The 23,706-nt window shown below is 39.1% G+C and overlaps 2 protein-coding genes across 4 annotated transcripts; both read right to left on the bottom strand.

The window, feature by feature from the left end:
- Window positions 1-1,601: 1,601 nt before the first annotated feature.
- Window positions 1,602-2,444, bottom strand: RB195_002762 (uncharacterized protein; the record flags this gene model as incomplete). Its single annotated transcript, XM_064200157.1, has 1 exon — window positions 1,602-2,444. One exon carries the CDS (start codon window positions 2,442-2,444, stop codon window positions 1,602-1,604), a length of 843 nt encoding a protein of 280 aa, XP_064056038.1.
- Window positions 2,445-5,625: 3,181 nt separating this feature from the next.
- Window positions 5,626-22,814, bottom strand: RB195_002761 (uncharacterized protein; the record flags this gene model as incomplete). Of its 3 annotated transcripts, XM_064200156.1 has the most annotated exons (24): window positions 5,626-5,856; window positions 6,499-6,579; window positions 6,634-6,755; window positions 6,830-6,936; window positions 6,999-7,093; window positions 9,252-9,348; window positions 9,420-9,504; window positions 9,661-9,766; window positions 10,919-11,002; window positions 11,065-11,145; window positions 11,220-11,323; window positions 11,425-11,545; window positions 11,602-11,745; window positions 11,862-11,941; window positions 12,021-12,154; window positions 13,002-13,077; window positions 13,137-13,258; window positions 13,316-13,422; window positions 13,491-13,583; window positions 14,423-14,530; window positions 14,743-14,844; window positions 15,837-15,933; window positions 16,009-16,129; window positions 19,073-19,079. In XM_064200156.1, 24 exons carry the CDS (start codon window positions 19,077-19,079, stop codon window positions 5,626-5,628), a joined length of 2,505 nt encoding a protein of 834 aa, XP_064056036.1. The 3 variants fall into 3 exon arrangements, with proteins under 3 accessions (XP_064056036.1, XP_064056037.1, XP_064056035.1); XM_064200155.1 differs by lacking the exon at window positions 19,073-19,079 and having other exon boundaries at window positions 16,009-16,127; XM_064200154.1 differs by lacking the exons at window positions 5,626-5,856; window positions 6,499-6,579; window positions 6,634-6,755; ... (18 more) ...; window positions 15,837-15,933; window positions 16,009-16,129 and adding exons at window positions 17,363-17,506; window positions 22,748-22,814 and having other exon boundaries at window positions 19,024-19,148.
- Window positions 22,815-23,706: the final 892 nt, after the last annotated feature.

Genomic DNA, 23,706 nt, shown 5'->3' with positions numbered 1-23,706 from the left:
GGTCATTGTAATGATAAGAGTGATAGTTTAAGGCTATAACTATTGAAGCAATGATCAAACTTTGCGTCAATAAATTGTTTTATTGAAACAAGTTTGGCAGTTTAGTCGTATAACAATATTCGTTTAATCCGGAGCACAATTGAATTTTCAAACGTTTGCAGTGTTCACAGTCTAAGAAAATAATTTACTCAGGAAGTATAAGAGTTTTCTGTCACGTTCATTGTCTACACTATTTTCTCTTGTTTTCATAGCGTATGAGCAAGAGCTAGATCTGAATAGCCTCGTGAACCGAATATGTAACACGACAATCTTACTATTTTGGTGATTTTATTTACGAATAGTAGCACGAAAGTAAGAACCGCATGCAGAGTAACAGACCCAGCTAAACACTTGTGAATTACTCTAGACGCCTTGGATACCTCTCCTTCGTGTATCTGTGCAGAGTTTCAATTCGGAGCAAGCGCGTAGTTGGGAAAAAAACCCTCCTGAAATTGGCCTTCTCCCCATGGAAGACACTTGAGAAAACGACTTCTTCATCTCGTTTTCTGCTCATAGCAGTGAAAAAATAGTTAAAATAAACAGAATTAAAGAAACAGATTGGACGTTTAATAATAAATCAAAAATAGTATAGTAAATATTATTAAATACTACTATAATGGATATTAATATAACTAAAGTACTGCGAGTGAGAACCACAGATAAAACATTGTAAAACAATTTTCACACCATTTCCTACTATTTCCTCACAACTTTACTGACCGACAATGAGAAAGAACAGGTGAGAGTTCGATCCGCCAAGATTTTTTCATTTTTTCAAATGAAAAACAGCTAATACCGAGGCAACATTCTAGAAGCATTTTTCGCTATTTTCTACTTCCTACACTTTACTCATTAACAGTGATTACAGACAATGAATAATTGTTTTCTTTTGTGAAGCCGTACACGAGGTTGTTATAATCCTTTATTCGTGGCTAACGTTTCGGCAAAATCGCCTTCTTCAGAGCCTGAAAGGAGTGAAATCGAACGTGACTAATCCGATCAAACGCCTTATTCGCCCAACAAAGAAAGTCCTACGTTAACCGTTAGGCCTCATAGCTACCAGTGGAAGAAAACATCGTACCTTAGGATCAGCTGACTATCCTGCCACTGCTAGATACCTGATGTGAGGTGACTAGCGCAATCAAATATCACCCTTAAATAAGGCGCGAGTTCCCGCGTAATGGAGAGGCATTCCTCTTTGCGATTGGATTTGGACTCTTGGAGTGGATCCAAAAAGCCTCCAGAGCCTTGCGCGCCGCAATGCTAGGTTCGCGCGCCAAAATCGTGATCTTAACTTCAAAATCTTCTCCGTTATGACGCCGCACCCTGTGACCACCCAATGCAGTGGAGTCACATGATTTCCTTTTGCCGTCCAGGTGTTCTTTGATTCGAATACATAGTGGTCTAGCTGTTTTTCCTATGTATTCGTCACCACACTGCACACAGGAAATCATATAGACAATACATGAACTCATGCAATCACCCTCGTTGTTATCCGGGCATATTTTACACTCCGGTGTCGTGCAAATACGATCATATAGGCGATTGCGAATGAGTATTTGCTAAAGATTACTAGGGGGGAGCTCCACGGTGGCGACAGATTCTTCAAGTTTAGCTTTCCTCAGACACCGCCGAATAGCAGTGCTAGCCTCATCGGAAATAAACGGTACGCAAAAGGGTACTTTCTCCATACCAGATTTATTTCGGGTTTCAGCTCTTTTTGTGATAGACCGCATAGGTGTGTAGCCGTTACTGACCGCAATTTTCCTAGCAAGCTCGATAGATTCTCGTCTTTCTTCTCTTCCAGTGCAAACGGAGGTGGCCGTGCGAAATATGTTTCGTACTACCGACCTTTTAACTTGTGTGGGGTGGGCAGAAAGAAAGTGAACTAGGATATTTTTACTACTGGGTTTGCGGTACCACTTTGTCCTGTGCGTTCTGTTTGAAATATGCACTTGGACGTTGAGGAAGGGTAACCATTCTCCTTTGGGCTTATCCCGAGTGAACTTTATATACTCCGACTGCTCATTTAAAATCTTGAAACAGTTGTCCATCTCTGCTTGAGACGAACAGACAAGGAAACAGTCGTCGATATATCGGCAATATAGCAAAGGTCGTGTTTCCCAAATCGGTGCCTCAATCTTAGCCATGAAAGCAATGGCGAGCGTTGGCGCCAACCGTTGTCCCATGGCAAGACCCCTGATTTGCGCAAAATAGTTGCCCGACCATCTAAAGACAGTGCATTTGAGACATTCCCTGAGAACAACCATCAACTGCTCCACGGAAAAGCCATACATGTTTATAGAGCTCTGGTGTTCAGTTAAAAGCTCAAAAACTGCCTGCATAGCCGAGTCGTTGGAGACGTCGTTTACAATGCAGTAACATCGAAAGACTCCATTACGCATGAGTTATCAAAATGCGTGTTCTTTAGGTGGTCCAAAAACATATGGGTGTTCGTAAGGTGGGTTGGTACGAATTTTAACAGCTGCACCAACACTACGTTTAAGAACCAAGCGATCCTGTCTGTGGGACCTCCTACGCAGCTTATGATAGGTCTTACCTTGAACGTTGAAGGATCTTCAGAGGCAAGCTCGCTATCAGAGTTCAGCTTATGAGTTTTTCTTAGGAGACGAGAATCTATCGAGCTTGCTAGGAAAATTGCGGTCAGTAACGACTACACACCTATGCGGTCTATCACAAAAAGAGCTGAAACCCGAAATAAATCTGGTATGGAGAAAGTACCCTTTTGCGTACCGTTTATTTCCGATGAGGCTAGCACTGCTATTCGGCGGTGTCTGAGGAAAGCTAAACTTGAAGAATCTGTCGCCACCGTGGAGCTCCCCCCTAGTAATCTTTAGCAAATACTCATTCGCAATCGCCTATATGATCGTATTTGCACGACACCGGAGTGTAAAATATGCCCGGATAACAACGAGGGTGATTGCATGAGTTCATGTATTGTCTATATGATTTCCTGTGTGCAGTGTGGTGACGAATACATAGGAAAAACAGCTAGACCACTATGTATTCGAATCAAAGAACACCTGGACGGCAAAAGGAAATCATGTGACTCCACTGCATTGGGTGGTCACAGGGTGCGGCGTCATAACGGAGAAGATTTTGAAGTTAAGATCACGATTTTGGCGCGCGAACCTAGCATTGCGGCGCGCAAGGCTCTGGAGGCTTTTTGGATCCACTCCAAGAGTCCAAATCCAATCGCAAAGAGGAATGCCTCTCCATTACGCGGGAACTCGCGCCTTATTTAAGGGTGATATTTGATTGCGCTAGTCACCTCACATCAGGTATCTAGCAGTGGCAGGATAGTCAGCTGATCCTAAGGTACGATGTTTTCTTCCACTGGTAGCTATGAGGCCTAACGGTTAACGTAGGACTTTCTTTGTTGGGCGAATAAGGCGTTTGATCGGATTAGTCACGTTCGATTTCACTCCTTTCAGGCTCTGAAGAAGGCGATTTTGCCGAAACGTTAGCCACGAATAAAGGATTATAACAACCTCGTGTACGGCTCTACTAAAGAAAACAATTATTGAAGCACTAACATGCCGAGGTTTATCGAAAGTCGCACATGAAGACAATGAATAGTTCGATTACCCGCAGGAATCTTGATTTTTGCAAAACCGAAAAAAATTACTGAGAAGAGTACTTCAGCAGCAATTTTCTTGAATTTAAGTTGAAAACATTGCTCGCCGCATATAGGTGTTATTTAGAGGTCATCTTAGTGATTAGAACTGGGCCCTGATTTGAAACTACTGTTGGACTGTTCGGATTTTAGCAGCTTGAAATAAATATGAATAACGGACCACAGAAGAGGCGGAGGAAGATAGAGGTGGCTGCTTTCTGTAAAGGAAGATTTGCACTATAAAATGGTTAAAACATCTCTTTCAGAGACCCTCTGTTCTTTTTTTTGAAAGCTAGTTGAGAAAAAGTTGAGAAATTTAGCATTTTTCTCAACTTTTTCTCAACTAGCATTTAAGAGAATGGAAGGTAGCTGAAAGAAAGTAAAAAAGAATCATGACAACAAAAATCCTCATCTGCAACATTCTTCAAGCAGTATTCGTCTTAACAAACTACGAGCTGAGTTATAGGACTTTGTTTGAAGTCATACAGATTTTGACGCGTTGCCGAAAATCTGAGATTTCGCACTTTTCCTGTTGCGAGATAACGATAGCGCCGTTAAAAAATTTGATGGCGTTTGTGTATAGAGCAGCAGGGAAAACCCTTCACTGCAAATTTTGGTTTTTGTGGGTGTTCTTGTTCTCTCAAAAGCTAGTTGAGAAAACTCAACAATTTGTGGCAAAATTTACGATTTTTCTCATTTTTCTCAACAACGTTTAAAAAAGACTAGGAAAGCTAGAGGCAGAAGATTTGTAGAAATATAGAAGAAATCTCTCTCTACAAACTACAACTTTGAGCGTTGATATTTAGAAACTAGTGGAGCCCATTTGTACTAATTTTATCCCTAATTGCGCCTTTAGATGTCTTTTTTTCGCTCAGTAAATACATCAAAACTGCCTTTTCGACTGAAAGTAAGAAAGTCGTCACTGTCGGGTGAGAAATGTGCTCTTTTACTTCTCGTACGCTAAATGCAAAATTCCCACTTCTGTCGGGAATAATACCTGACTGATGCAGTAAAAATACCGACACATCACATTGTGCCTTCAAATGCTGGGGTGGCAAAGTGTTTTTCCGTAGAGTACGTGGTACATTTTATTTGTTGTAATGAAAGAGTTCCGAAGCAATAATCGAGCAATAAAAGAAATGAAGGTTTTTTCCTACGACCTCTAACTACTCAATGCAAAGTTACCTCTGGTTAGTTCTATTTCCTGAAAATAAAATAATAACACAGAAATTTGTAACGCTTAGATTTGATGGTTATGACAGCATGTTAAATCTTTGAGAGGATCAAAATTTTTATTCAACCATTTTTATTTTTTATTTTTACGACCCCTTGTTGAGAAATTCTCAACGAACGCTCAACCCTGATTTGGAGTCTTTCTCTTGGCGCTGTTGCAGTAGACCTCTACTCAGTAGACTGCTGCAATAGACTTATGTTTGTGCGAGATAACCTGGTTCGAATATCAGCCAATAGTCGATCCATTTGAACTGCAGTCCCGTAGATCTGCACTGAAGGACATAAGTGGTCTTACGTCGCCATCCGATGCCTCCAGTCCATCAGGACTACTACTGCAACTAAATGAATTTTAAAAAAATCAAATACACCTACGTCCAACCCCGCCTTGCTAAATTCCAATGAAGCTGATGAAAGAGAAAATACATGTCTCCGCAATATACCATCATAGTAAAAATCCTTTTTTAAGCGTCAAAACCCTTTCTTAGTTCAATTTTCTCCTGGAATAATAACTCAGTAGTAGTCATTTGCAGCTCTCTCAACTGAGCATTTCCACCTTTAGATCTACGTGCACTAAATTTATGAAAAAATTGATCAATAACCAAACTAATAACACACAATGAAACTCGATTTTCTAGAAGATACCATCAAAACAGCAGTGGGCAAAAAAAATCCAACGTAAAGTATGACCCTGATTCTAAGGAGTGAGGAGCAGCACTTTAAGTGCTTAGTGATTTCATTGCCACATGGTCGTTTTTTTGGTTCTGAGTACAGAAAAACGATGTTCCTGCGAGCTTCGAGGGCAACGATATGAGAATCAACGGAGTGACGAGAACGGTGTGGGTCACACCAGCTACTAGGATGAACAAGTTGATCACGGCCAACCATCGAAAGATGACCACGTTGGTGAGAATCATTGGAAAAAACACCATTGAGCCTGCGATAGCGCTCTGAAAAAGGTCAGGAGATCAAACGATTAGGAGTAAGCTGGGTAATGGTTAAAAAGGCACAAAAAAGAAAGTTTTGAGTTGTTATGAAGTTGATGCACGAGTCCCTTTTTTATATTTTATATTATATTTTATATTTACACAGAAAAAATACCCTAGCTTATGTAACACGTTCTTTGAGAGACGATTTCTTCTTCTTCGATTAGATAGTGTTTTTTTGCGCGAGTTTGGACTTTAAAAAAAGTCATTACTCATGTATCAACCTAATGTAGCTTTAAAAGAGAATAATTCATGGGAAGCGAGACGATCAAAGAGTGAACTACTGTTCAAAGCCATTTTAAAGGCGGTAAAAGTGTCTATTATTGCGAAAGTATTAAAAAACAACTTCCTGCATCTCGTTTGTACTAAAATGAAGTGATTTGCTAATTCCTGGAGTTGAATAATAATAAGAAGAAAAGAAACCATACCCGGAATGTTTGGGCTTAAAAAGACATATAAGAGCGAATTTGCAATCAAGATTAACTGAATTATTAGACACATTGATCCTTCACTTTGCAAAGAAATGTAAGAAAGAGAAAAAAAAAATAAAAAAATAAATTTCGTAATCCAAGGCAGACACTCTTTCCAATCTTCAAACAAACCTACCATAGCGACTGGGTATAGCATTCGTCGAAAAGTCAACGTTAACCTTTGCACATCGTCATTGATTTGGTCATGTTCCAAAGTCTTAAAATGAAGCCTCCCATGTGTAGTATAATAGTTTTCAAATCGAATACCCACCTGGTGGTAGTGATAACACAAATGAGTAGTGTATTTTACGGAGGCACCTGCCACAAATATCAAGAAAGCCGCCGAAAACGGATTCAATGTCATTCCTATCAAAGCAGAAATAAAGAATGTTTCTGAAAAAGAAGGCAGTCAGAATTTATTAGAAAGAAAGAAACCAAAATAGTGAAGAGTAACGCTAGCTTCGCACCTAGAAAAATCAGTATTGAAGAGATCACTACTATGGACGAAAGAGTCAGATTACCAACAAACACCATAGCAACAACACTGATTCCGATTAAAATCGAAAGGGGGATACTGTAAAGAAGAAGTGTGTTATCAAATGATAAAATGTGGACAATATTCGTAGTATGAATTACAGGTAGGCAACATAGGATATCTGTAAGATCACATCCACCATTCCAACATCAGTATCGAAGGGGACCACATCAAATTCTGGATAATTGGCTACTACCTGGAAGAAAAGAGAGTTAACGCAAGTAGCATAGTTGATGTGATTCCTCAGCTTTCCGAATAACTGCTATTTCTAGTGATCGCATTTTGACTATATCTCCTTCGCTGCAGCACTTGTGTATGAAACTCACCTCATCCGTCTTCTCAACCCACTTCGCGCCAACGGAGTGCAAGGAAAGTTCGTTCGCCTACTCGATGAAATGAACCAACTAACAGCTGCTGCATTTCAAACACCAGGCGGGTGTAAAGCATTATTTGAAGTAGTAAGAGTTAGACAGTTAGACAGGTTCCAGTGGGAAGACACCAATTGATTGCTCTTCGCCATTCATGACATCGAGCGTAGAACAGTCTATCAGTGTCCTCCTGACACCGTCATCCGACCATCAGTATGCCTTTGGGCGATCTCGAGTACTTCGACGCAGGAAGAAGTGCAGACCTTCAACATGTTGTCAACCTTGTAGGAATGCTGAATGCGGGCTATCGACTACGTCTCACCAAATAAGTGCAAACGGAGAACCGATCGAACTCCTCGACGAGTTCTGGTATCTTGGTTGCACATGCTAAAGGAAAATGGTAGCTGCCAGAACGTTAGCCACGAAGAATGCGCCGAGACAACTTCTGACAAATTCCTCAACGAGGTGCCCATGGTCGACCCCCATCGCCAACGAAGTCAAGCTGCGAGTCTACCTATGCGCAATTCACTCCATAATCATGTGCGTATCGGAAACCGGTGATGCAGAGGCTTGATTGCACGAAAAGAAAGCTGTTTAGACGGCTATTTGACCACTTTTAGAAATAGTATGCCACAATGAAGGTCTTTATGCAGAAATCGATGTGGTGTACCGGTCGATGACACCTGGAAGGTACCAACATCTTGCACAGCATCGAAAATGGCTACAGAAAGTCGTCTTCGTTTTCTTGGTATTACACTGAGGAAAGCAACAGGCTGTTTTGTCGTGGTCTGAGCTGTTGGGTTCAAACTGGAATAGGCCACTGGGCCAAATACGGAAGTTCTAAACTGATGTGGTAGAAGAGGATCTGAAAACACTTGGCGTGGATAGGCGAGAAAAGTTTCGCAGTATATGGGATAGCGACGAATGAAAAGATTCTGAGCAAGCTCTTGCTAAAGATCCAGGTTGGGCAGAGCCATGCTAAAGGATGACGCACCTCCTCATAGCTGCGAACAGCCGCGTCTCTTGATAATATCAGGTCGCCGATGAAGTCAAAGTAAGTCGAATTACGTATTTGATGCACCTGATACCTTGAACCAACCTAAGCGCAAAAATGATTTTCCATATTCATTTACAAACGTTTATAGAAAAGTATATTAGTGCTGAAGCAGGGTAGAATGCATGGAGCTCAATTTCTTCCACCTGAGCTTAACGCATCCGCCTAAATGTTCGCGTCTGACGGGTTCTGAGTGATGTTGTTGGTTAGGTTTTCTTCAAAACTATGAGCTGTAATTTTTATACATATACGGGCTATGAACTGGGTACATCTACTGTCATATTTGTGTGCTCATATTAAGAGGAATAAGTAACTTGTAACAGGTTGATCGAAAAGTTCAGTTACACAAAATGATGTGTATGTTTCTCAGAATCTTCGCGCCTCATCCTACACTGTAAAAGGAGTGCCGCTCCAAGGGACCTCTGCTGTGTTCAGAAATGAGCGACTGCTATTATTCCAAGAGTGGAAGTTTAGTTCAGTCAAGAGCACTGACCAGCACTAATCAGACGTTAAATTCTCCAGTTTTGATCAAACAAAAAGGACAGCCCCTCTCGCAGCTCCACAGAAACAGGCAATAATCCGAGGCTACGCTGCTGTTTCCGATACTTGGCCCGGATTCTGCGGCCTACAATGCTCATGGTAGCACTGTCACCGCCGCTTTTAACGTCTACACACCTAATCCGCACGATATGGACTCTACAATAGGCGAGAGCTACGATGACGGCTCGCAGTGTACTTGCTGTAAGATTTCATGTTCCCTCACACCGCTTCTTCTACTCATCGTGAACTGCAATACAAATCAAAAGTGATTCCAACCAATTATTAGAAGGTACAGTGTAGATATGTACTTAATGAAATTATTCGGAGAATAAAACTTGGGGAAAAGAAAATCAGTATTCCTAGGATTTAAATTGTAATCGTTAGCCACTTACTCGTCGACACTGTGACAATAAATTAGCTTTGTCCCTCATAGTCTTAACACCTTCGTAGGCCCCAATATACAACATTTGAGTGATAATTGGAACATCTCTAGAAACAGCCAACAAATCGATCAAGTGATGAACACCAATGGAACCCTAGAGAGGACCGGTATTACTTACCCTTCGTAGCGATATCTAACACCGGAATTCCATGCTTTGTATATTTCATGTGTAATAAACTCCTTGAATAGTTCCATGTTAAGTGCTGGAAAATTTTCATACAGAAAATACCGTCATAAACAACAAAAAATAAGAGGAGCGAATCAGTCATCATCAGTATACGAGTGGTACTGGCTTGCTAAATATTTAGCTTCTTCTTCAGAGCCACTTCAAGAAAAGAAATTTAAAATCAATAAGTCACCGCTCTCATTTCCAGTCATTCCAGTGTGTCGCTCAAAGTCGTTAATCCACATCATAGCTGACTTGTTGATGTTCCCCGGCAGTGACTCGATTTCTGAGATCATATTCTGAAAATGCATTTTATCCGTCTGATCCTACCACACATTGAATAATTATCTAGTTGAAATCTTGGTTTTTTTTTCGAAGGCGGATCCGAAAATGAGAATCAAGAGTGGAAGGAAGGGACGTGAACACCGAAAACAAAGGAAGTAAACAAATCCAAATAATTGAAAATAAATAGTCGACAAATAAGAAAGGGAAATTACAGGGTATATCCCAAAAATAACGAAGCTGATTTTCTGCAGTCCCAAAGCGCGCCCTAACTAAATGAGAGTAGGATGAGGAGTGTTATGAATAAAATGAGGCGTAGCCCAGTCGTCGCCGAGCTCCGAGAGGGTGAAACTGGAACGAGGGCGGAAGTTTAATTTTTTATCTTGTTGCTTTAGAATTCGAAATGCAGAGATATTTGGAGCAGCTAATTAGTTACACCGTCTAATTTTGCGTTCACCTCCATGAACCCGCTACGAAAACATTCAAATGTTGAATGACGCTTAGGGAGATAAAACTCTGCCTTCCCCCACCTCTCCTCTCTTCTCTTCTTCGTGTTTTTAGATGGCATAAGTCAAAAATCAAAACCACGCTCAATGTCTTTTTTCATCGAAAGGATTTGTTCACAAGTTTGCATCGGCCAGGGCGATCGTCGTTTTCTACAAAGCGGTGTTCGAGCGGTTAGTGAAAAGAGTAGTCCGAGTCCACTTGCTCGGAGCTTCACTATGATAATGCTCGCGTTTACATGAAGCAGTAGGCGACGAAATCAGCGTCAACGTTGCCGCAGCGCTGAAGTGTTACCGCAAAATTTCTTCCTGTTTCCTAGATAAAGAGGTTCTGAAAGGTTAACGTTTTGATTTCGTCCAGAAAGTCTGGCGGAGGCAAGAGTCTTAAAGGAGATTTCAGAGGAGAACTTTAAAAAGCACTTCAAATAGTGGCAGAACCACTGGAAGCGGTGTTTTGATGCTCAAGGGACCTACGAAAACGAAGCCTGCTAGGTGCAAGAATGCTTCATAAGTCGATTTTTAACCACCCAGTCCCATTGCTTTTGAGACATGTACTGTAAATAGAAGTTGGGGACAAATTTCTAATCAACATTCTCTTAAATTTCAGTTTTTCAACTAATTTAAAAAAACTACTGTAGAAACTTTACTGGATTACAGTCGACGTACTTTAAATCTTCGATATGAAGAAGGATCATCGAAACGTGGCGGCTTTTTAATGAAATACAGCACGTTGAAAAACTCGAACCAAACCTGAATTCCGACAAATCCCAATGAATCTGTGATAAATCCAAGAAAAACACTAATGAACTCACCACATCGCTCATAAAATGTACTCCCTTATTGCTAGGTGAGTCGGGTGGAAGAAGATGTCGATAATCGACATTTGCTTGGACCTATGAACGCGGCTCTCTCTTGTAATTAGTAGCAGAGGTGTTGCTGAAATGTTAGCATGCATGTGTTCGCCTACCTTTGATGACCCAAGGTATGTAGGAAGGACTAGGCCCAGACAGAACAACGACACAATGAAAATTTTGAGCCAGGGTGAATTCGAAAGGCATCTGGCGTACTGACCTATAAAAAAATTCTTTTTTGAAAGTTCTATTTCAAAGGTATCATAACATAAAATACTCAAATTATCAGAGAAACGTTATCGAACATCCACATCTACTCACCTAAAAACGCCTCATACCAAGGTCTTTTGGCAAGTTTGGTTGGTTTAGATTGTTCTTGCGTTAGCGGAGAATGAGTGTCAACGCTCGAACACCATAACATTAATGCCGGGAAGAAACACATCTGCACGATCACATTTAGGTCCTACTTTCAGGAGTTCCTTTTTGAACAACATTCACCTGATAAGCGTAAACAAAAACTATGGTGATCCCCATATAGAAGGACAGTATTGCATATTCCTCGATGGGGAACAAACCACCGACGACAAGACCTATTGCGGCTGATGAAACGATTGTTATCGATGGAAAGCAAGAGGCGAAAACCTATAAGAAGAAAAAAAGAACTCAAAACGTTCCTAAAGGAGTTTCACTATGGTCGAAGAAATAGAAGTATAAACACTTTGTCCACATTTTTACAAACAGCTTGAACGAGAAATTACCTCTGACATGCGATCCTTGACATTGATCGTCTTATGACTTGAAATCCAAGAATTATAAAGAATTAACATACCATCAATTCCTGAAAGGAAGGAAATAGTTAAATCTGAATACTCAAAATTCTTCAGACCACGGTATCAGAGAACAATAGTGCTTCTCACCCAAAGCGAATGTTAACGCAGGAGCAACAACAGAGATCGTGTTCGTATGGATACCAATGAATGAGCAGAAAGCAGCTGCTGATATAAGCGACATTAGTGGTAAAAACATAGCACCAAATGACAACAAAAGGACCCTGAAATTTTTGGAAGAATTGAGGACAAATCGAGAGTGATAGAAGGATAACGAAGTAGCATATGACGGCAAAAAATATGGGTAATAGTAACAACTTTCATACACTTTCCTTATTGGCCCAAGAATTTGTGGCTACGGTACTAACATACTAACAACTAACGCAACTACGTGTAGCCTCAGCATTGACTTCAGGTTGAAGTGTTTTCAGAGTTTCATGAGGGTCTACGCGGAATGTCTGTCATGGAGATCCTTAGTGAGGGATGTTATGAAACTACTTATTCATACTATTATGGTAATATTAGAGTCAAATTTGAAACTAATGAGACCAAAATTCCCATGCAAATTCAGTGCAACATAATACAGATGTGTGCCATAAATACTTTGTCAAAAAGTGGGTATGAGAAACCTGAACTATCCTAGAATTAAGAAACAGAATTGCTGTAGAATAAAAAACTGCTCGAAAGTTGAGAATAGGTGAGGATTCAGAAGTCCAAGGATCCGAAAAGGAAAGAACTGTCAAAGTTTAAGTCACCGGAAACGTCAAAAGATGGTTTTGAACGTAAAACTCGTGGGCTATGTATTATAGCTAGGACGAAAGCGTAGCGCAACGCGCTTTGCCTATCAGTTTTTAGGCTGACAATCATACTTGATAAATGAGCTTTTGGACTGCCTGCAGAGTGAAGAGCCGCATGGGCGCGCGGTTTCGTAGCTCTGCGGTTTTAGTGATTATTTACTCTTCACAACAGTGCGCTCAATAACCACCAAAACCGCAGAGCAGCTAAAGCCCGTGCGACTCTTAACTCTGCGAGCAGCCCTAGCCATTAAAAGCGTGTTCTGTTAGGCGTTACCTGCCATTGCTTCGTCCATGAATTCTATTCAGTATTACGAAACAAATCAAGGTGACAATACCGGCGAGAAACACCCCTACAAATAATTTCGACGATCATTATGTTCACACAGCAGCTAATCAATACTCCACTAACCGCCAATTAATTTCCCCAGGACGAATTTCATTCCTCTCGCAATTTCCATTTGCATCCCACGTGCGCCATGCTGTGTGATTGTAGTCACCTTGGTCATGTCAGCGTTATGTCTAGTCACCTGGCTAAATCGATCAATATATTGATTCCCACGTAACGAAGGAAGACGTAGAAAACCTTACTCGGAAACTATAGCTTCGAAATGTCGTAGATCGTCGCTAGCTTGCGTATTATTTGGGAAAGCCATAAAATACAGCGCTGTTAGTCTTGATTTAACGATATCCTTACCCTGTAAAGGATATGGGTTCAATTAGGAAAAGCACGATACTAACGTGATGTTTGAATTCTTAAACTTGCTTTCATTTCTCTAAGGAAGAAGTATTTTCCAACGTTAGATTTGTACATAAAAATCGATGTTTCTGGCCATTGGAATCCGAACCACGCTAAAGCCTAAATATTCAAAGATAGAAGATTCACTTCCAATTGCGGACCTAATGTCTCATAGCTACGAAAATTATGTCCATCAAATTTTCAAAAATAAACGGTAAGAATATGACGAGCCACTCCCTCTTCACAGTCAGTATTCAGGGACAACTTTCAACCAGTATGATTTGAGTATAAGCAGAGTTTACGTTGCAATAATGTCCAAATAAACACGTGATTCGCACGTGAAAACAACACAAGTGTTGCTCGGTGTGCGCGAATATGTCTCGTAAAATCAGGACAAGATAACGAAAAGATGTGGAAGGGTCAGAGCCACCGGAACAGTCGTTCAAAGCAGTGGTAAGAATTTAAGCAAGGAAGTAATTTTTAGTAATAATTTTTAAGCTGGTTATGTCCGTCATTTCTGGAATTGAAACATATCACTTTAGCCAAATTTACAAACTCTTCAGAGTCATGTAGTTACAGCTGTGGGAGATATCAAATTGTTCGCAATAGTATGTAGATTACGGATATGTAACTAACGTTTCACTTTTCGAAAAAAAAATATTCACGTTTAAAATCATACGTCCTTGGGGCTCAATTACCTCGGACTCAACCTTGTTAATGTGTATCCGCAGGTGATTTTTTCAAAAAGTGTTTCCTTGATAGGTCTTGAAAGTTCTAATTACGTTCAATCGATGGAGCTCGCGCTCATGAATCTACTGATGTATAGATCTTATAACAGAGATCAATTTGAAGCGAGTTATGAAAAAAGATTCTTCTCTCGAAGAACTAGCGATTCTATTGATATTCATTCATAGTATTCATAGTAGTGACTAGCACTGTTATCCTATAAAAAAACTCACGTGAGTTTTGAAGATTTGATCGTTAACGTCACATGTCGATCCACAGTAATCCATATAGGTGATACTGCGATTTCCATCTTGACGGATGACGATGTTAGTTTTGATTCTCTGGAAAAGTGATCATGCTTAATAAGTCGAATTCTGACTACCTTATACCTCAGTGTTTTCTGTTAGAGAATGACAATGCAAAAAAATTGATTTTATGCTCAATATTAAGGATCTACTTCAGTTTGCCATGTACGCACTGTTACTTCGCGATTTTTCAATCAAAAGATCAACTAATAGCAACAATGCTATAAATATAAAGCTGTCTTAACAACCTTGTAGAATGACTTGAACTCATCGTACTCTTTCGATTCAGTCATCGATCCGTTTTCTTGATCACGAGGTTCCGCAAATAATGCCATATACCATGGTTTCCCCTGAAACGTGTGGAATCTGTATTACCGAATGAGCGGGACTAAATTTAGCGGGGTCTGGTGGCCATGGTCATTGATATAGATGAGGAAAAACGTCGAGTCATTTTACAAAAAACGAAATATTTTCTAGTCCCTCTAAATATTAAAACGAAATATTGTGCCGCCGGAAAAATGTTTTGCAACAATACTTTATGTGCACTTTAGGGAAAGAATTACATTTCGCACCGCAAACTTCTCAAAAACAAAGAGACGGTCACATTATTGTCAGCGAATGTGAAAAGCAAATTGCATGCAATACGCATTTGGTGCATGCTGTGAAAACGTTGAAAATTTTCCCTGTTTCTTGCTATGGAGTGTGCTTAAAGGAAATCCGACGAATCTGGTGTGGTGCGGGTTTCAGGTGGGTTATACCTAATGGGGTCGTAGATTATGGGGAGGAGGGTGATTCCGTCCATTTCTTCCTAATTGCCGTAAAAACGGCTAGGATGATGCGGCTTCGAGCGTTCCGGAGCGCCATTTTCTACGATTTTCTTCGATTGGAGCGCGTGTTTTTTACGGCAACTAGGAAGAAGTGGACACAATCACCCCCTCTCCATAATCCACAACCCCGTATAGGCATAACTCACCTAAAACCCGTACCACCCCAGATTCGTGAAGAAAATAATTCAGAAAAGAAAATAGTTTGAACAAAATGATTCTAAATGCAAAAAAAAACAACAATTCGTAAACAATTTGTAAGCATTCTAGGCTCCAAACTTTGGCAGAGGGTATTTTTTCTTAATCTCAACAAAACCATTTAAATTAATCATTAGTCATGTGGGGTGATGTCTTTAAAAGTGAACGTGAAAGCATTTGACCAACGATATAATACACGACGTAATAAAACAATAATTCCACCGCATCAAGTCGCTGCCCGAGCTCACCTTCCATAAATACTACAGCATAAAAAGATAGTACGTTCACAGTATGTAGAATATCTCACTACAGCGACATACCTTGGCACCAAAATACTCCATTTGAGTTTGAAGCTCTCTTTTCGATGGTGCACCAGATGTTGTGTACCCGTCGTCGAAACTAAGCCGAATCTCTGGCCTAGACTTTGCGAACAAGGATTTGTGAACTTCAAAAGTAGATCAAAAACTAGTCAGTCCCATGACTGGAACTTACGGGATCGCACCAAGCAGAAGAACAGAGATAAAGAACAGCGCAATACTGGCTAGAAAAAACATGAGCGGACGAGTTCCAACCACCGTTCCAAGCCGACCGCATGTCTTTGAGAGACTCATCGCTGAAACTCCTTGTTTAAAATGTTAACAACTTTTCGTCTAGTACGAAAGACTGGATATTCATTCTAAAAATGATTAGACTCGAGAAACACCTGAGGAAAAATTATACTGTTTCTCCCCAAATGTTAAGTGAATCACATTTCGTGCGACGGATTCTCACCAGGAAACAATGAATCAACTCGATCTGAACGGGGGAATTCGAATCAAAATAAACCGCTAAAGCATATGACGTTGGCATAACGTTTCGTTATTTTAAGATTCCAGATTCTCGAGTAATCAGTGTTCATCAAACGCCCACTTTATCTAGAAACATTTTATCAGTGGGATATGAGTGATATGAAAGGGATAATCTACCATTTCGAAATGTTTTGAAAGAATAAGCGATTTTCAGCCGCGAGTTGGAAATGTGAAGGCAGTGTTAGAAAAGAAAATAATTTGAGCACAATTCTTCCTAATGCAAAAAAAAAACAGTTCGTAAATTCGTAAGCTTTCTAAGCTGCAAACTTCGGGAGAGGATATTTTTCCTTAATCTCAACAAAACCATTTGAATTAATCATTAGTCATGTGACAGCTGAGTTGATTACCCGTTCTGATAACAGCTTTTTAGCACTCGACCCCTTATGGATCACAGTTTCAAAAAGTGTGTGATTGCCACTATATACTGTCTGTTAATCGCTTCAAATATGATTTATTGGAGACACAAGAAAGTGAAAATAATTCCGAAACTCGGATGTCGAGAGAAAAAATGCAGAAAAATTACAAATTAGATTTATTAACAAACTTACTAACAAATTAGATTTCGAAAAATGTGAGCAAACTGGTTCTAACTGGTAGAGCTGGAATTTTTGTAGGTTCTAAAGTATTGGTTCCGGTGAAATAATTAAAGTATGAAGGATCAAGAATGCAACAAGCACATCCGTTATCAAAATTAAAGCTGAGTTCTGGCTCTTTGCATCTTTGGTTGATTTTTTTTTTCCTAGCGTAATTGATCCATGCTGATCTTTGTCGTTACCGGGCACACCAGAACCATAAAAATTAACTGCAACTAGTTGGAGCACTCCTAAGAGACCTTAGATGAGACGAAGAGAAAACTGTAAATCACGGGGTAATCTATGTGGGCTGCCTGTACCATTTTAAAGCATATAGGGCGAAAAAAAAATGTTGATTGCCTGACCCTTTTTTTGTCAAAGCGGCAAAAAAAGGGTCAGGCAATCAACATTTTAAGTGAAATAAGTTCAAAACGACACCATTCGCACGATGCGGTGCTGAACGTTCGAAACGATTCGTCCGCGATAACACTGTTTATCAGTACCTCCCCGGCTCGGCTGGCCCAACACCTCCGTTGTCGGTGGCGTTGTAGCGTTGGGACAGTGGCTGTTCTGAGAAATTCTGAGAAATGATTGTGAGTGTGATTCTGAGAAATCCGAGAAAAAAACTGAAGGATTGGATGTTAATGAAAGCTTGAGCTATGCTCAAGAGTACAGTTATACTTGGTTAATTCTTTGAGAATTTAATTGCTAAAGAAAATTGACTGCACTGAAAGAAGCACTCATTTTACTTTGAATTACTATTTGTCGCATGTCACTTTTGTCATTTTTTATTATAGGAAAATAAATGTTAGATATTAATTTAATAAAAAGCTTGGAGTATATTCCTAGCTTTTTCTAAACCATTTCTCTTTCTAAATCTATTTTTCGAACCCACCTTTATTCGTATTCTAGCTATTATACATTTTGATTTATATATGTAAATATTTTCAGATGAGATGGTCATGTGTTCAAGAGTTGTTCAACAGTTCAAGCTTAGTAAAGACCCAGTAAACGAGCGAAGTGACTAGTGATTTTAGGGCGGGTAAAAAAGTTGTCCTCCCTGTGCTCAGTAAGTCAGCTGATTAATGAATAGTCGATTCAACAACTGAGATCGTGCAGAAAAATAAAATGAAAATTTCGACAAAACGAGCTGTATTCATTGTTCAAGACATTTAATTACGTATACAGCGACGTCGCTCTAAAGATTTGAACAGCCACAGAAAAGCAAAGTCGAATGAAAAAGTGATTTTTCGTTTCGAACTCCGAAATGCCTACCATTATTTTGGTCTAGAGTCTTCCTAACTATGAAAAAAGAGCATCTCCGAACCTTTCATCTTCTTTCTCGAGATTTGTTAAATTAGGAAGAATTCGAAAAGTTCTTAAAAAGTATCTTTCAAGTTTTTATTTAGGTACCCGTTATATTCCGCAGTCGCCATCGTTACCGAAGGCGACTCACAGTAAAGATTCCACTAGACCATAGTCAGAGCAATGACGGTGATCGATACATTGGCGATCAATATCTAACAGAAATGAATTTTTCTTTCATAACGGCGGATAAGCATAGTATAAGCTTTATTTCTAATTCAAGTTATCTATCAAATCCTACTAAGTTAAGATTAAGAAAAAAAGTCCTGTCTTTCGAAGGAGACTCAAATTTCTTAACTAATGCCTTTCGAAAAAAAAATAACAGAGAAAAAAGTAAAAGAGTCCTTCCTGCAGTGAAGACAAATCGGAATCCGCCCACAGAGAGGGTTTGTAAGCGCAATTTTCGCTACTTTTTACTATATATTTGCTTTGATTTGAGAAATGCACATTTGAAAGGTTGCGATGAGACATTCTAAGCGATGATTTTTAAAAGTGGCGAATTGATTACTTGAAAAATCTGCTAGAGGTAGGCTAGAATAATAGCAACTAAGAAGTTCCCCCTTCCACATCTCCGATCACAGTTATCCAAGAACTCTAGGAAATACAAACATCATGCGTAAGAACTTTTTCCACAAGGTAAAAAAATTAGAAAAGATTATAGATTAGATTAGATTAGATTATGAAAGTGGGAAATAATCAATAACTATTCCTGATCTGTTTACGCTAATAAAAAATGCAGCAGCAGCAGCAACGTTGTCAAGAAATTCCCACTGGTCATGTACGACTATCGTATCCTTTTCTTTTCGGGACCTCGCACGCACTCGCACCTCAAAGAGTCTGTGATGCTCTACAAAAATAGTAGCGAGAATCACGAAAAATCAACAAAATTCTTTGAAAAAGCTACAGGATGAGAGGGATCGTTATCGCCAGTCGGTGACAGACGGCTGGTACTACCGTATGGTTAGCGACCGCTCTGTGGCAGCAACGGCATATCTTATCATCGGTGAATCCAAGGAGGACCAGCAGTCGTACTTTGACCTTTATGACTTCACTACAGCTTCATCGGATTCCAAACAAACAAAAAATGTCGCAATCGAACGTAAACTGCTGACTCAACAACGTGGCAATCTTCTAATGCATAGCGATGTTAACATTTACATGCTTTGAATTGTTATTTTTCTTTATTATCTTATCGTTTCTTTATTGTTTTTTTCCAAACATATATTTTATACACGAGAATGTTAATGGAAAGAACTCTCCATTTATCCCTTTTTGTTCATTATTTATTTTTATTTGCCATTTGATTTTAATTAGTTTTTCTCATTTGGTGCGTTCTATTTTGTATTCTAACATTTCCTAACTGCTATTACTAATTACAACTCCTAGTTATTTTTACATCGCATTCCAAGCGGATTGATTAACGCCCAAGACTTTACCCTTTACTTTACTTTTACTTTAGTTATTTTTACACTCTAGCATTTTATTTTCTGCCTTCATTTCTAGACCTCCGCATTTTGCGTGCTTGTGATACCACCTACGCTCGCATGGCTATGCATGCGAGGATTCAATCGAGTAGAGCTTTCTCTTTTTTTTTTTTTTTTTGAAAATCAGCATCGGGTCCTTTCGGAGGTGACCTGTCTCCGAAAGGACCCGATGCTGCTGTGTCCAAGACTTTCGAGGCTACTTTGTCAAGTCGTTAAATAAAGATCTGGACGGCAGTAATGAGATTGCACATAAATTATAACTCTAACAAAGAATTATACTTACAATTTGTCGATATTTTATAATGTATAACGCGACGTATTGTTCGAGTATGAAGTTTTGCAGCGATGACTCGACGACGAAATATGAATCACTATAGTCTAAGATGAGAAATTAGAGAAGGATCACTAAAGAGCAGCATTCTACGTTTCTTGCGAATTCATCCTATTCATCTATTTTATTTCTTCACATTTTTATATTTTCTATTAGATTCATAGATATCGGATGAATTTCTACGAAAACACTGCTGGTCGCTTGGATAAGCATAAACACAGGTCCCTTTCTAATCAGTTGTTATTCGTTACCGTACTCTCAACCTCCTGATCCTTTTAAAATTTTACCATGCCAGTTGTGCCCAGAAATTTCACATTGATAATAGCAGCTAATCACTAAGTTATGTTTTTGTCTGTCATATTTCCTTAGACCTTTTTCTGTGGCGTATTTTTTGCGATGGAATTTTGGGTAGTGTTCCTAATTAGGTTTTTTTTATTACTCATTATAGAATCTGTGTTAATATTGCGACAAAGGAAAAAAAAAACTGTGGAGAAATGGCTTGCAAAGGCGTACATTCAACATACAATGGGATGTGATAAATTTGCAAATTTTGCGAATTTCCTTTTTTTCCGCCGTTTTCTGATAACTTTCTCCAAAGCGTCCATTTTTTGACAAAAGCAGATATTCGGATTCATCACCTTGTGATTTTATCATATTCCGAATATTTATGCATCACATTGCAGCGTTGCGATCATAGGTCAAATGGAGGAGCGCCGTGATCTACCACCTCTTCCGTAGGAACACTGTCCATTCCCGTAGGATCACTGCTCATTATTCTATCGCTAACTTTCGCTCGATACTCCAATTTTCCCTTTAGGATCCTTTAGTTTTGCACTGTTTTTCATTAGCTTAATCTCAGTTAATGCTAATTACTCAACTAACACTCATTTATTTGTTCACTGCCTCACTTGTCCATCCATTAAATCACTTGCTCCGTCGTTTATTCATAGAATCAGTCATTTGTCTATCAGATTATCAGTTCATTCAACCGGATATTCATTTATTCATCCGTTCATTCACCCACACATCCATTCAGGTCCCCGTTATTTTGCTCGTTCATTCATCTCTTTGTTTATTCCATCATTCGCTCATCCACTCATCCATTCATTCATTGCTCACCCATTCATTTCTTAGTCTACATAGGTTGTCTTGGCTAGCTAGACAAGCCAACTGTTCGTCCATGTGACAGTTCATCATACATTGTTACTGTTTGAGGAACGTTTGATTCACAAAAAATCCTACTTTCGGTTTGCTCGGTATCTGGGCGAACGTCTGAAAATGAGCGATAGAATAAATAAATAAGTAAACAAATAAATAAATGACTGAGTAAATGAATTGTTACCTCCAACCACGTTCTACTATATCTAATTGCTCTTCGTGATAAAGCATCATCTTCATTCAATGTGCATTTTTTTCGCACGAGATTTTTTTTTTATCAAGTTTTTAATTATCGTGGGTCCAATTTGTCATTTCGTGCATGGGCCGCAATTAAGGCTTCTTTTTTTTCTCATCTGTGCATTCATTTATTTGTGTTTAAACTAACCAGTACATTTATTTGACTTTCTTTCCCGTGGATTTGAATGCTGCCTTTTAATCGATTTTCTTATCAATAATTGGTGTATGTACAAGGTTATCATTTTAAATGTACATACTTTGCACTTCTCAATTCTTCGCTTCAGTGGTTGGTGGAGAATTAATTTCTTTATCAGTGAAAAATTTCCGAATACATCGAGAATTAAAATTTTCTGGTAATGACTTCTTAGTGTTGTTAAGTACTGTCTGCTGTCTAACAACGAGGCCGAAAATTTATGTAGACCTGTTTGATATATATATATATATATATATATATATATATATATATATATATATTGGTTAGTTTCCACTTCAACTTAGTTTTTTTTTGTCGGAGACGCAGTCCTAACGATTAATAAGATTGCTTTGAAGAACTTTCGAAGTGAGTAGTTCAATGTTTCATTTTGTTAAGATCCCGAAAACATAATCTGACGGCTCCTTCCTTCCTGCGGCTGTCTGTTCCAGTTTAAGAGAAAGCCCGTATGGTACGGCGCCAGTACTTGCATCTATCAGAAATCATATCTGAAGTAGAGAATGGGCGATAAAAATTACTGAGCGAATGATTTCGAGCTACAGTCGAGTCTTTAATGAATTAGAGTATCTTACACATAAGACATTAAGACTAAGCTAAGCAACTAATCCAGGAATGCACTTTATGATTTTTCCTGTGGTTTCTGCTCTCGAAGAACAAAAACTTCGTCGAAACAACTATAGCGAAAAGAGAAGAAAGGACATTCAATTCAACAGAACGAAAAAAAAGGTTAACACACTTTGAGAAGGATTTCTGGAATGGTATGAATCTTATCAACGGAGCCGTAATACTTGTGAAAAATCCATAGATGAGAATCGAGAGTAGCGTTTCTGTTATTGTGCAAATCGATTATTCACACCGATAAATTTGTGGAATTGTATTTGTTTAGTATTCAATGCGATAGAAATCGATACTTTCTGCGAGGTCTCGCTGGAAGCTGGAAGTAGCTGGAAATTCTGACCATACATCGAAACTGAGTGAATAGATGTATTTCCATGTTCTTCGCATGTCTTTTTAAAGCTACTTACTTGCGCTTGACGCCATCGACATCCACGTAATACCAATGATTTTCTCGGCCCTAAATTGGACCCACATTGTTGAGTTCTTCGGCCTTGACGCAGTATTTACAATAGCTCTCTCCTTTTAATAAATACACTTTTCTTAATAGCAAAACCACTTATTTTTTTAGAGCTTTTCAAATCCTCTTCGCCCTGCAGAAATGTTAGTTCCCGAAGTTTCCACTTGGAATTTTCTGAGAATTTACGGTTTCGATAACCTTACTTAAATATTCCGAAGAGGAACTGATGGTCTTTGTTTCGTTGTCAGGCATGCGGGAGATGTTGTGCGTTCCGTAGTAAAGGCTGGTGATTGGTTTCTGCACCATTCTACATGATGGAAATAAATTTATCTAAATAAAAGTATGGATGAGGCTTGATTTAAGAATGTTCTAGTGTAACGACACACGAGAACTGGTCTCTACTTCATCCCAAGACAGAATAATAGTCGTTCAGTTTTCAAAATTATTCTCTTTTTTCCTGACCTTCATACTTCGTACTTCGTCTTCGCTCAGAGTCCCTGAAAAGCCAATAAGAGGGGGAACGTGGATCAGTTTTCGTTCTAAAATTGAATGACATTTTCGCTTTAGGGTGACTCTACATATCGCAGAAAATTGTGTAGTTATTATTAACAACGTTTTTTGCCAATTAAATGCTACTTATCTGCTGCAGGCACCTTTCTATTCTCCTACCTTAATTTCATGAATTTTTAACTTTTGTTAATTGTCATGAACAACCATTCAAATGGACGATAAGGTTGTGGTTTGAAGAAAATAAAAGGACTAGTTTTCCGCTTGTGTCCCATACAACGTTCAAAATTTTAAAACCTTCTTTTCCCCCAGTTCTGTTGACAACTTTCTGAAAGCTTCACCACTGTTTGCCATTTTGTGCTGCGTATCAATCGATCAGCGTTTTCAACGTATAAACATATT

This window comes from Necator americanus, chromosome IV (assembly GCF_031761385.1).
Source record: "Necator americanus strain Aroian chromosome IV, whole genome shotgun sequence".
Lineage (NCBI taxonomy): Eukaryota > Metazoa > Nematoda > Chromadorea > Rhabditida > Ancylostomatidae > Necator > Necator americanus.
The sequence above is the reverse complement of the archived record's forward strand: the minus strand, read 5'-3'. Positions and strand labels throughout refer to the sequence as shown.